This window comes from Hirundo rustica, chromosome 7 (assembly GCF_015227805.2).
Source record: "Hirundo rustica isolate bHirRus1 chromosome 7, bHirRus1.pri.v3, whole genome shotgun sequence".
Taxonomy (NCBI): Eukaryota; Metazoa; Chordata; class Aves; order Passeriformes; family Hirundinidae; genus Hirundo; species Hirundo rustica.
In genome coordinates, this window is record NC_053456.1 from 16,038,449 (window position 1) to 16,051,822 (window position 13,374).

At 45.2% G+C, this 13,374-nt stretch overlaps 1 protein-coding gene across 1 annotated transcript in view; it reads left to right on the plus strand.

The window, feature by feature from the left end:
• The window catches only part of LOC120754924 (unconventional myosin-X-like), an 80,756-nt gene that overhangs the window by 38,192 nt on the left and 29,190 nt on the right, over positions 1-13,374 (plus strand). Inside the window, exons 18-23 of the mRNA XM_040069208.1 lie at positions 182-290; positions 981-1,061; positions 1,976-2,100; positions 2,893-3,007; positions 8,662-8,768; positions 13,034-13,339. Coding sequence (XP_039925142.1) covers positions 182-290; positions 981-1,061; positions 1,976-2,100; positions 2,893-3,007; positions 8,662-8,768; positions 13,034-13,339 — 843 coding nt within the window. The remainder of the gene's footprint in view (positions 1-181; positions 291-980; positions 1,062-1,975; positions 2,101-2,892; positions 3,008-8,661; positions 8,769-13,033; positions 13,340-13,374) is intronic.

A 13,374-nucleotide genomic window follows, 5' to 3' on the forward strand; every position in this document is an offset into this window, starting at 1 on the left:
ATGGGAAGTATTAATTTCCTTGCTGAAGTGCCCAGCTGAACTGCTTCCTGCAGCTGCTCTGGCACAGCAGGCATAAAAAATGAGGTGTTTCTCAATGAGACAGGGCAGTAGCTGACAATAAGAACCATCTTCTCACAGGTGGTAGGGATCTTGCATCTTTGATTCTTTTCTTCTCCCTTAGGCTGGACTTCATCTATGACCTTTTTGAAAGAGTCTGCAGTCGTTGCAGTGAAGAGACACTGAAGATGGGCACCCAGAGGCGCAGACCGACTGTCAGTTCCCAGTTCAGGGTATGATGTTTTCCAAGAGAGCAGCAGGCTTCTGGGGAGGAGCAGATGGGTAAAGCAAGGCCGGCAGCCAAGAGGAGTCATTCATCCTTGTTTTGTGTCCAGCACTGAAAATGTGCAGGAATGTAGCAGTGCTAAAAAAAGACAGTGCCACAGCCCCAAGGATTTCTGTCTGGTATAAAATGTGAGATGATAAGACTGAGCAGGGTGGCAGAGGAAAAGGGTACTTTGATAAGTATATGAAGTTCTTGAGGTTCTTTGATCTTTCATATTGGCTTGGTGTTTCAGCCAAGTATATGTGTCCTTTTAGGCAACATTTTTACAGGTGTAGTGACAATTACAATAAAACCTTACTAGGAGGACCTTGCAAGTGTGAATTGTCTGTAGACAATTAGATTGTCTGTAGACCTTCTGTTCATTTCACTGTTTTGTTTTCCTATATTTAAAGTTTGAAAGACTTGTAAAATTAACTCACAAAAGTGATACAGCTCCAAGGATGAGCATGGCCATATAAATTTCCTTAAGAGCAAACTGTGGGTATGTTCGGACAGAAAGGAATCTCATGGGTTATTGAAATTTTGGCAGGCAAAGGACAGGGATTGAGAGGGCTGCTTGAAGACATTATTGCATCAAATGTAGCCCCTTTCTCTTCTGTAGTGACTGATTGTTTGGGTCTCTCTTGCTGGTCTTTAGGATTCTCTCCATTCCCTGATGGCCACACTTAGTACTTCCAACCCATTTTTCATCCGCTGCATCAAACCAAATACAGAAAAGGTAAGTCTGTCTCCCAGCCATATGTGTGCATGTGACACAGGCCTGCATGGGCATGCCCTTACACAAATGCCTAGCAGGTGCCTCAAACTGAGGGTAAGAGCAGTTCCTCCCCACCTTCCTTTTTCATTCTAGTTATTTTACGCTTGAGAATAACACACCCTCCTCCTGGTAATCAGATGGAAAGACTGCATGCTGAATATGAGATGATATAGCCATTCCCACTTCTTTCCGTGCTTATGAAACCTGGAGACTTGTGCAGAGTCCAGAGCAGTGATAGAAGAGGCAGTCACTCCTGTTTATAGTGCCTGTAGAGAAATCTGTTCTGGAGTGAAGGGCTTGTGCAGTAGGCACTGTCTCCTGCAGATCCCTGGCAGTGAAGGTGGACATATCATGATCAAGTCACAGTGCTTAGGGACAGGCTGGCTCTCGCTTGTATTGTGAGCTGTGGCAGGAGAGCATGCAGCTAACTAGATTGGGTGGGGAGCTCTGAACTGATCCTTTTCTTTGTGTGTTTTGAAACCATGAATGATAGGGCAGAGGACAGGCTGCTTAGGGGATTTATGCCAGAAGAGAATTCTGTAGTTTGCCTCCAGTTTAACTGAAAAGAGAACTGAGTCAGGGTTCTGCACTCTGTATGTGTTAGGAGTTTGTATCTTTGCTTTTCTACCATAGTCCCACTGGAAGTGCAGTCTGCAAACTTGTTTTTTTCCTTCCTGAATCAGCCCAATTCCCTTTTGTCCCTTATTCTGCATTGTGCAGTGTTGTGATGTTGCCTTCCCCTTGACCCAAACATCCCCCTTTTTACATGGCATGACCAAGTATGCTTGGCAAAAGGGTTGGCTTTTTACAGTGAAAGAGATAGACAGCCTGTGACCCCCTCGCTTATTTGGTTTTGATTCTGGATCACTGTTTAGGCGCCGAACCTCTTTAATCCAGATGTGGTGCTAAACCAGCTCCGGTACTCAGGGATGCTGGAGACAGTGAAAGTTCGCAGAGCGGGTTTCCCTGTACGGCGCCTTTTCCAGGACTTCCTCAGCAGGTAATTGCTGTCACTGTACTGTATGCTGGAGCAGCCCCAAGTATAGAATTCTGTATGACTGTTCCCTCTTTAACTGCTTCTTCTGCTATGGATCATCTGTGGGATGTTTTTCTGACCATGGCCTTAATGCTCATATCATAGACTGATCTGGGAGACCTTTTGGAGACTTGCCTTAAGGCTATAAGTCAGAATGGAAAAATAGCCAGATGGTCTTTGGTCTTTTTTTTCTTGGTAGCTTTGCCACAGATTAGCTAATGTGATGCTGTGAAATCCAGCTGGTCATAATATGTAAAAGGAAAATACCGTGCTTAAAACCTTTAGGCAGCTGAAGAAAATTCTAATGGACAGTACAGTTGATGATTAATATTGGAAGGAGTGATTATTTCTTTTAATAAACAACATCAAAAGGATTTTTTGAAGTTTAAGGCTAGAAGGGACACTGAACATTGCTTCCTTTGTCTCTTGGAGCACTAAATGCCGCCCCTATACTGAACAAAATAACTTGTGTCTGATGAAAGCACATGCTTCAAAAAGACAGTTGTTCTTTACTGAAAAATTTTGTTGAGTTTGTATTCTTTTAGTGGGATTGCAACAATAATTGCCAGTGTGGTAGGAACAGATAAGGGTTGGGGGATGGAAATTTCCAAATTGGAAGGTAAACATGAAGAAGGAAGGTCTCAGAGGAAGAAGGACTAATGGGAGGAGGATAATTAGAATTAAAAGATTGGGAAGAGAGAGGGAGGGGGCAGCTACTGTTATCTGTAATCTGATGAGATTCTGTTTTGTTCTTAGGTACAAGATGCTTGTGAAGAGGCCAAGCCTCTCAGACAACAGCAAAGCTGTATGTGCAGGTTTTCTTCAGACCTATGACAGCAGCAAGAAAGAATGGCAGTTGGGTAAAACCAAGGTACTTCATCAGTGTGGGGAAGGGTATGGCTTCATTCCAGCTGCAAGGGGACATGATTGCATCTGGTCAGATTGCAAGGCACTACAGTCGTGATCCTTTCAATACACTGGCATATGCCACTGACCTGCAGTATCTCAAATATTTCATAGCAGATTGTTATTTTTTGTTTGTTTGTTTGTTTTTAATCCAAACTCCTAATTGACCAAGCCAATTGATTTTGTTGTGTCTGATCAATTTAAAGATTCAAGGGGAACAAACATGGGTCTCATTTTATTTAACTGTAGCGTGTGCCATTAACTCTTGCCTCTTGTGCCTCTGCTTGACTAACTGAAATTCTTGCTTGAGGCAGCGAGCTGAATCTTGGTATATATTTAAGCTGTGAATAGCTGCATCACCAGATGTATGACAGCTTTCTGTTGGGGAAGCTCAGATGATCCTTTTGCAGTTAGCCCAGATGCTAGCATACATTTTCTATGAAGAAGCATCCAAATGCTTCTGCCCCCTTGCGTAATTCAGATCTTGCTTCTGTTTTGGTGAATGCTTAACGCTTCTCTCTTGCCTGGAATAGTCTGGATTTTCATGCAAAAATAGATGTGAGCATTTTGAGGTATATTGCTATAGAAATCTGGGAGTGTGAAGCTGTCTCTATCACAGCTTTCCACATACTCCAGTAAATTCATCAAAGAATATTCCAAGATGGATGATGTCCAATACAGACAGCATTTCTCAATAGTGGGTGTGCAGTCCATATCTAGAGCAGATGGTAGTACATCAAAGCAACTTTTTGCATTTTTTTGCCCTTAAGCCTTCAGAAAAGTACTTCAGAATATTTGCAGTGCCACAATGAAACCAGAAGTGATTCTAGTGAACATGCACATTTAATTTGTCCAGAAGATCAGATAATGACATTTGTTGCTTTGAGCAATTATTTCTTAATAAGTGGTCTAATATTTATTGGAGCAAGATCTCTTTCTCCTCTTCCTAGAGGGCTGATGGTAGTCCAGTTGGTAGTCTAGGCTATGAGCTCTGTGTGACAATCAAGAAAACCACTGGCCATTGCTGTGGGAAGGACATGTATTAATCTGGAGTTTGTTTGTTTGTTTGTTTGTTTGTTTTTCCCCATGTCTCCACTGATGTTCCAGAAAGAAGATTTTAACACTTAGCTATATTTCTGCTCTGTGATTAAAGTGTTACCCATCTTTGATTTTGGAATCTGGAGTCTCCTCACTGGTGTCTGCAAACCAGGAACCATTTTGGTAATTCCTGTCCCTGGATAATCCACATTGCTTGGGTGACTGCCAGTCTCCCAGCATTTCAGTGTTAAAGCCTATGTGGAGAGCATGTGTGTTGCAGAGCTGTCTGGAAAGCTTTAGAAAATGGTGTTTAGAGCTGGTAAACACAGAGTTTGAACTTTCTTCCTAGCATGACAAGAGATGGAAGATTGCTGTGCTACAGCAAGGGCAGCAGGATGGAGGACCAAACTCTTGTGCACATACCTTTTAGAGTACAAAAGATTATAAGCTGTACAGCTGGAGTCCAGAGCCTAAAGTGGACTAACAACAAGCAGGAAATCCAGGCTGCTTTGAGCCCCTGGAAGCTATAGGTCCCTTTTCTCTTCAGTCCCCATTGTGAATCATGAAGGACTGATCTATTTTCACTCACCCCTTGACCTGCAAAAATTATTTGGAAAAAACCCCAAAACAGTATGGGTGGTAACTGTGGCAAAGAAAATGTGTTTGCGTTCTGTTGAAATTCTGGATGTTCCCTAATGTATTTCTTTTTTAATGACTGTGTCCTGTAAACTAAAACTTAACTCAAGAGCTGTATGCAGCATGTTGGTAAACTGCAATCTCTCTGCTGTGGCACTGGTTGCTATGAGTCCGAATATTGTGGAAAGAAAGAAATTATTAAGAGAGGCAGTTTTTGTATTCTTTATGCCTGAGAAGGAAAATTCACTGGCGCCGGGAAGCAGTTGAGCCATTTTGTTTAGTTGTAGAAGTTACTTTCTATTTGGCATTGTTTGTATTCGAGATGTGTGTCCTGGTAGAGAGGAGCAGTTCTATGTATTAAAAGAATGGATCAGCCCAAGGCTGTCCTGGCATGTCCCACATCTGCTCCATGCTGAATAGCCAGCCAGCCCCGGGCTGCTGCATGGTGTTTTCATTCCAAGGTGGATTACTCTGCCATGTCATTCTTCAGATGAGTTGCTTGGCATTCTTTCCCATGCAAAGCCATTTCATTCCTCCCTTAGAGACCACTTTGCAGCTCAGCTTTGTGACAGTGCTTCCAGAAAGCCTGTCCCTAGGAAAGCAGATGCCAAGGTGGGGCCTTGTCTGCATTCATGTTCCAGCTGGTGCTAGGTAATGTAGGCCTGGAACACTTGGGTTGATGGAGAAAAGAGCCTTCATTTTTCCTGAGTCTTTCAGGTAAAGGTAAAGTGAAGCTACCAGCCAAGGGGAGCAGAGCATAGGTCATTGTCCTGAAAAGGAAGTCCCCTGCACGGCCTTACTGCCACCTCTGCTGCTACAGGTGCAGCTCTGGGTACTCAGGTTGGTATTCCCAGAACTAATCTTGGCTTAGTCAGGAGTAGCTACTGAAAAAGGTGTGGCAAGCCCATGGGGATGTAACCTAGGAAGAAGTATAAGGGGTGGGTGAAGAGCAAGGCTTATAGAAGGGGGAATACTTCCTGCAGAATGAATGGAAGGATAATTATATCCCTAGCAATTGTTTGAAGGAGGAAGGAAAAGACTGTGAATTAGTGCAGGGGATTGTGAAGCTTGGGAAAGGAAACAGAGGAGGAAGGGCAGGATGATCTTTGTGTTTTTCATTAAGAATAGAGCAGCTGCTGTGCTGGCAATTGTCAAATTAATGTTTATAAGAGGTATTAATGTATGCAATGCAGGTTTTATCTGGTGGTATGGCAAGTTGAGTGCTTAGATGCAAACAAGCAGTCTGATGTGAAAGAGATTGTGCTAAGGTGCCTTTGCCTTCACTGGGGATGTGGTGGGATGGAGCAGCAGCTTCCATGACCCCTTTCTTCAGTGCACCTGGGCCTTCTGCCATACCTGCCCATACCCACAACACAGATCTCCTACAGTGGTTAAACACAGTAACCTTTGCTATTTGAAGGCAATAATCTCCAGATTTCAACCTGCTGATTTGCAGGGCCTGTTTGAAGGAGGAGGTTGCTGTTCGCTGTTTGGCATCCAGGTCACAGTGACCCACTTCCTGCTTTCCCAGTGTTGTCCCCAAGAATCATATGATCCCCCTTATGTACACATGGGTGCCCAAGCAGTTACATTTGTGTCTTCTGATCTCTGTGAAACCTTAACATGTTCACTGTCACACTGATGGTGCATGCAGGTTTTGAGGTTGTGTGAGGAGCCCTGTGGTGATGCACTGTGGTTTAAAACCTGGCCAGTGTCTAGTATGAGTAGAATATGATAGATGTAATCTTGCATGTTTTGTTCATTCATTCTTTTCTCAGGTGAAAATGATGTTATATTTTCAGAAAATGACTATGAATAATGACAAAGAAACAGCCACTTTCCAGTTTATTTCTGCAAGGCATCAAAAATACTTCTGGACTTGAAATGCATGTTATTCTTCCTTGTCAACTAGTGGAGTCTAAAAAAACCTCCAAACCTTCAAAATGCCAACAGTTTATAACTAGATATTGTTATGGTTTTTTTTAGATTAACCCTTCACTCAAGCATATATAGATCCTATAATCCTATAGGATTAAGGTTGGGTCTCATAGAACTCTGCATGCCCTGAAGTTCCCCCCCTTTCCCCACGCCCCCTTAAACTGGCTTGGCTCAGAAAAGACTGTGCTTGCTAGGGCAGTCCTGATGGCTCGAGTATTTTTGCAATTTGATGAAGATAATGGACCGAGACAGTGTTTTGCTGGTTGCATTCTTGAAATGGGTGACTGCTGCTTGGTTCTGGAATGTAATGGAAAGAGCAATCCCTGCCTCAGAGAAATCTTTAAAAGATAGTTGAGTTGACAGAGGGAGTGGATGTACAACTTGCAGGGAAGGATGCCAGCTTCATGGTTGGCATTACCTTGATAATGAAGCTTCTTTTCAGGCTACCCATGGTTACTTAGTCATTACAGAACACCTCATTTCTTAATTGAAGCTATTCCCCAGGAGAAATTCAAGTCCAGGAATGCCACTGGCTATGGGTACTAACTCAGGGAGAGGTGTCAGTACACAATGGTCATTGCAGGGAGAAGGAAGAGCCCTAAGGGATGCGGCTGAAAGCAGCGATGGAGGGGGAGGTATACAGAGACATAAAGGGGAGGTAACTGGGAAAGAGGGGAGTTTATGCAGAGCACTGGACTAAATGACTGTTCAAATCTCTGGCCTCTCAGCACAACCACACAGATCCAGTATATTTGTAAGGAGTTTCTACTGATTAATGTGGTTCTGAATTCTGCAGATTGATATCAGCTCACATCCTGTGTACATGGCAGCGCTTTACCAAGTGGAGCTGCACTTCCCCAGTGTAGCCCATTTTGCTGTTGGCCCTGGCAGGGATTTATCCAATGCCAGGCAGCAGGTCACACGAGAATGGCCATATGGCACTTGTGCTGTGACTGCAGCTTCTATGGACATATTTTACCAGCTTTTTCTAGTCTGGGTACTGCTAGCAGTGTACCCGCAGCACCGTGGAGCTCCATGCAGGCTGCAATCCATCTCAAAAAGCAGTGCATTTATTTCAGGAATTTGTGCTGAATCCTGTGCTAACCTAATGCAAGCCAGCTGATTTAACATTGCTTAGATGTCAGGACAATTGCTGTAAACATGGCCTTATCTTGCTTGTATCTCAGTCCTTTTGTCTTTAACATAGCACCTGCGTTCTTCACAAGCATTTAGCACCGAGCAGAAGTAGATACAGGTAGTGAAAGATGCTTGAGAATTAAAATACTGGACACTGACGTGTAACCAGTAATACTTGGCGAGTTCTGTCGTCAGAGCTCAGTTGCCCCTAGTGCATGCTCCACTGTCGGACCTCTTCAGCACGGAAGCATCTCACCCCAGAGTTTCTGGAGGTCGGCGGAGGGCTTCAGCACCGGCGGGCTGAGAGTGCGCGCAGCTTTGTGCCTCGACCGGGCTTTTGGCTTTCCGCCTGCCTTCCACTAAGATTGCTGTTAAGGTTACTTCCTGGAGTCTAGAAATCTAAAAGTTCCTCCCTTTCCTTGAAACGCGGAGGAGTTTCTTTGCAAAATATTTAATCACCCACGTAAGGTCCCAGTGCCTGCTGCAGGGAGGTACCGGATTGTGCCGGGAAAGCTGTCAGCTGGGAAAGAGTTAATCACAGGCGCAAACTTGGGCTCTCCTCCTCCCTCCTCTTTCCCTCCTTCCTCTGCTCCCTCCCTCTCTCTCTCTTTTAAGTCTTGACCACAGAGTGAGGGCGGCGGGGGTTGGGCAGGGAGTTTGGCTCACGCCGCTGCAGAACTTTTCCCGGCGCTCGGAGTGCGGGCGCCGCGGGGCAGCGCCGGGGCAGCGCGGGGGCGGCAGCGCAGCGCAGCCGCCCGGGCACGGAGCGCTCTCCGCGCCGCTCACCCGGGGATGAAACCGCCCGGCTCTCCCGGGGACTGACTTCTTTCCTCTCTTTGTGTTTACTGAAACTCCTCCCCGTGGCGTCAGGTTTTCCTGAAGGAAGCTCTTGAGCAGAAGCTGGAGAAGGATCGGGAAGAGGAGTTGAGGAAAGCAGCTATAGTCATCCGGGCCCACGTCTTGGGCTACATGGCAAGGTCAGTGCTGGGGGCTGCCCCACCGTCCCTCTGCTTGCGTGCCTGGGTTGCCCCGACACCCTGCTTTGCTCTCTAGTCCCCTGGCATCCGTCCCGTCTTCCCCTCCTGTATTCTGAGGGAGAGTTGCAGAATCTGCCCTCCCTGTCGGCATCAGCTCTGCCGAAACCTTCCTGCACTTTTGGCACCTCTTTTTCAGTTATGCGCACGTTTGCACCCTCCCTCAAGGCTGCTCAGCAGGCTTCCCGTGGACTTCTGTACCCGTTGCTTGCCTCTGATGACACCTTTTCCTTGCCTTCAGGGCTCTCCTGGCTGGGCCCCACCTACACTTTTGGTCCCCTCCTTTTCCTTGTGCCTGTCAAATCTGTTTTCTGTTCCCCCTGCCAATTGCTTCTTCCTCACTTGCAGTTCTGCCTTTGCTCACCCTCTTTCCTCGCCCTGCCTGTTTGCCTCGTGATCTCCCTCTCCTTTTAATTAACTCTTCAGAATTGGTTTTTGGCCAGCTCTGCAACAGTAATCTCCTCTTGCCTCTCCCTTTTGCACCTGACCAGAGGAGGTTTGGGAGGACCAACTGCAGACAAACCACCCCTCCTCTGCCCCTCGTCAGTGCAACAGCTGACTCCTTAATGGCTGTGGTATGCAGTCTTAATCCCAGTAAGATGCTCTTTCCTGGCTGGTTTTTGCTCCAGACACCTGTCAGTCAGGGTTGTGAGGAGGTGGAATCCCTGGCCAGCAGAGCTGTTTCAGCAGGCACTCTTCTTAGAGCTCCAGTTACACCAGGTAGCTCATTTTGCGTTGGGAAATGAGTGCAAGGTTTGTACCCTGCCTTGCCAGTGTGTAATATCAGCAAAATACACATTTGATCTCTGGGGCTTTTATTCATTTATTTATTTCCCTCTCGGAAGACAAATGAGCTCGCTCTATTGTTTGACGTGAGATTGCAAGTTCTTTGTGTCAGGGCCTCTGCTCTCTTTTACTTTGTGTCTAGCGTTTGGAGAGAGGGATAGGGATTAGCACAGGAAAATTGATTTGCTGGGAAACATCACTGCAGGCATACCAGATTACTGCTTTTCTGAGTTCCTGGTAAGGAAGCTGCTGCCCTGCAGGGCTGTGATGGAGACTGCGTGGCAGCAGTGTTCCTCTTGGTTAGAAATCTTGTGGTCCTTCAGTCTCCACGCTTCTGAGTTCCTCATCCCACATGTTGCTGTTACGAGTCTCATTCTTAAGAACAAGCTGTGCTTCTGCAGGCAGAGTGTAAATCTTTACAAGCAGCTGGAGGTAACTGGACTTCGCTGGGGAGGAGAGCAGGGAGTAAAGAAGAGCTAGAAAGGGGGTCTGTAAAACTCTGTGAAGGGAGTTTCCAGTTGCACTGCACCTGTACTGAAAAAAGTCCAGCAGGCAGAAATTCATCTGGGCAAGTGCTGAATGGTCTGTGCAGACTTGGGCAGAAATACCAGTATGTGCTGCCTTAAGCTTGATACCATTTCTGTTAGTTTTGCAAGTATAAGTGTATTTAAATTCATTTGGTCTCGTGCAAAGTAGACTGGCAAAGGAAGGATTTTACTAGTTTCTCCCCCTTTGTGAACTTGTTCTGTGAGCCTGGAGAACCAGATTTCCTTTGCTCTCATTCCCTGCAACCTATGCCACGTAGTACCTCTGATCACTAAAATGTGAGACAAGAAAATCAAGCCCATTGAAGTGACCCCATTCTTACGTAGCTAATCTGCGGAGCTCTGAGATGCAGGTAACGGCTTCAGCAGCTAAAAACCACATAGTGCAGGATCCATGTATGAATTTGGCTGTGCCCCTGGTTTCTTCAGGACTGAATTGCTCATGGGAAGAAGACAGTAGCAAATTGCTCCATAACGCTGTGATCTCTAGTCCTTGAGGCATAACTGCTAACTACAGCTCATTGACAGAATAATTAAGTAAATTTCAAGTACAGCGTTGGAGCCTTGCAGCCAGCTTGCCTTCTCTGGTGTGGTCAGAAGGTCTCCCAACCCCTTCACTTGTCTGCAGGCTGAACTTCTTCGGCCAGTGCAGAAGGGTGAGTGGAACCTTGAACAAGGGGAATGAAATTTGCAGCCTTTGAGCAGCAATTCCAGCTGAAGGGCATCTGCTTGGCTGTGGTCATGAGGAATGAGGGGGCACTTCAGCCTGGCAGATTAGCAGGCAGAGCTGGCCTGGAGTTGGGCAGGGCTTGGCACATGTTGCACTTGAGAGAGTTTCTGGCAGATGCATTTTGTAAAAGTTCAGAGTACCCTTTTTGATGCACTTGGTCTGCCTTGGCAGAGAGTGCATGTGCAGCTGTTCACACCCCATGTGCAGGACACAGGGTGGACAGGAGTGGGGATGAGGGGATTACAGCCCAGGAGTAATCAACCTAAAACCTTCTTACCACCTCTTGCCTTTCCTATTCTTTTCTCTGTGCTTCCTCCCTTTGACTTAATACTTAGGGAAAAGAGCATGACCTCTACACACCACTGCTATTAGCATCCCTCCCCTGATTTTCTTGACTGAGCTGATGTGTCTGGTGTACTGGGAGGTGGCAAGCTGTCATTGTGGGTCCCTGTAGCCATTTGAAGGGAATTACATTGCCAGGACAGGGATTTTAAGGTGTGTCTTTTCCTCAGGGTGTTGCAGAAGGTCTGTGGGAAATGTATGTGTGAATACCATGCTATTTCCAGTGTGCTTTCTAGTACTGTAAGACCTCAAGGATTACTGTGGCCTGCTGGCCCAAGATCCTGTGTAACAGCCCCACATAATTTCTCTCTCCACATTCTGGTTTGGATTAAAGAAGTTTTTGATTTGACTAATAACAATGGTTGTTTCCCCAGTGCAAGATAGTAAGTTATCTAAATATATTAAATTATTTTTAAAATGTCTGCTTATTTTCAGACAATAGATGTCAGCTTCAGGTTAGTTAAATCTTATGGCCCCTGTTGGAAAAATAGAAATGTGGATACTTTACCTGAGTTAAAGCCTTTCCCCTTAGGCTTTTCTATTTCTTAAGGTCTTGTATGGAGTAATTGCTCTCGTTCTATAAGCCTGAATTTCTGGTTCTAGTTCTGCTTCCTCAGAAATCACTTGAGGGTCTAACATTGTTCTTGAAATGGAGGTGGCTAGCCCAGAACACAGGATAAAAGCAGTATTCTATACAACAGTATTTCTGCTTAGAAGTATAAGAATCCCAGTAGTATTTTTTTTCTATAGTATTGTCGTGGGTATTTGCCTTTGTGTGATGATCTGGCACCCAAAAATCTAGTTTCGACTTGCTGCTTCCCAACCTAGTCCCACATCAGTTGTGTTTGGCCTTTGATACTTCAATACAAACCCTCACGATTGGCTCTTTTGGATTGTTTAATGTTTGCTTGAATCTAGCTTACAAATTGATCCAGATTACTGTGTAATGGTAACTCTTGTTATTTGCCTGGTTTGTGTATCATCTACAAACTTCTACCGGGAACTTTTTTCATGTCCTTGATAAAAACAGTCTTTAATGCAGAGGCAAAACCTGACTTTTCTACAACTTTACTAGACTACAGAAATACTGAATGATGTTTGTTGTGTTTTGAGGCTTTGTCATGTTCTTAAAGTGCTGCAAAGTTGATTTTGGTATCATTGATGGTCCTTGTGGTCCCTTGCAACTCAAGATAGTCTATGATTCTCGTTTAGGCAAAATACGCAAAAGAAATATTTGTTTATGTGAACCTGTTACAATGTTTGATTCACCCATCAGTATTGGAGTATCTGTGTGTTTTCTCTAAGACAATGTGAAATTAATGTGACCAAATCTATTTTTGCACTGTTTTTTGCCTTTCCTGGAATAACTTGCCTTTGATCACTTAAGAGATGGAGCAATATATCTTCTCATATAGTAAGGCCATTTGTATGTTGCTGTTGTAATAAATGCATACGGAATGATTACGCTCATTGCACAGTGAATGTGTTTATGTGCAATGCAAGGAGACTTTGGGCCAGAGGACCCTCCCTTTCCATGTGCCAAATATCTCTCCCTCACTGTCTGAGAGTCTTCACAAAAGTAGGTGCCCATTGAAACAAACCAGTGGTAGATTTAGGAGGGAGACCAATGAGGTGAATATGATTTGGAGGTAGTGAGTGGCAGGAGAGGAACAGAAATTATGTCACTTCTGAACCATATTTTTCAGAAGAGACTTGTCTGTGGATGTGTTTCAGTATGCAAGGGCATGAGAAATGCAGAACACGTATGATTTCGTGGTGCGTTAAGTGTGTGGTTCTGTTTTTAGGAAGAAGTATCAGCAGGTGCTATCCAGTGTTGTTATAATCCAAAAGAACTACCGAGCATACTTCTGGAAGAAGAGCCTGCTGCGCCTGAAGGCCTCTGCGGTGACCCTGCAGAAGCACTGGCGTGGCCGCCTGGCTCGCAGCCTCTACCAGCACCTGCGGCAGCAGGAGCTCCGGCGGAAGCAGGAGGTGGAGGAGAGAAGGAGGCAAGAGGAGGAAGAGCAGATCAGAAGAGAGGAAGAGGAAAGACAATGGCAAGAAGAGGAGGAGCGTAGGAGGAAGCAGGAAGAGGAAGAGGTGAAGGAAAGGTAAAAGATGGTATCTTGCATTCTGTCTTGGTTTT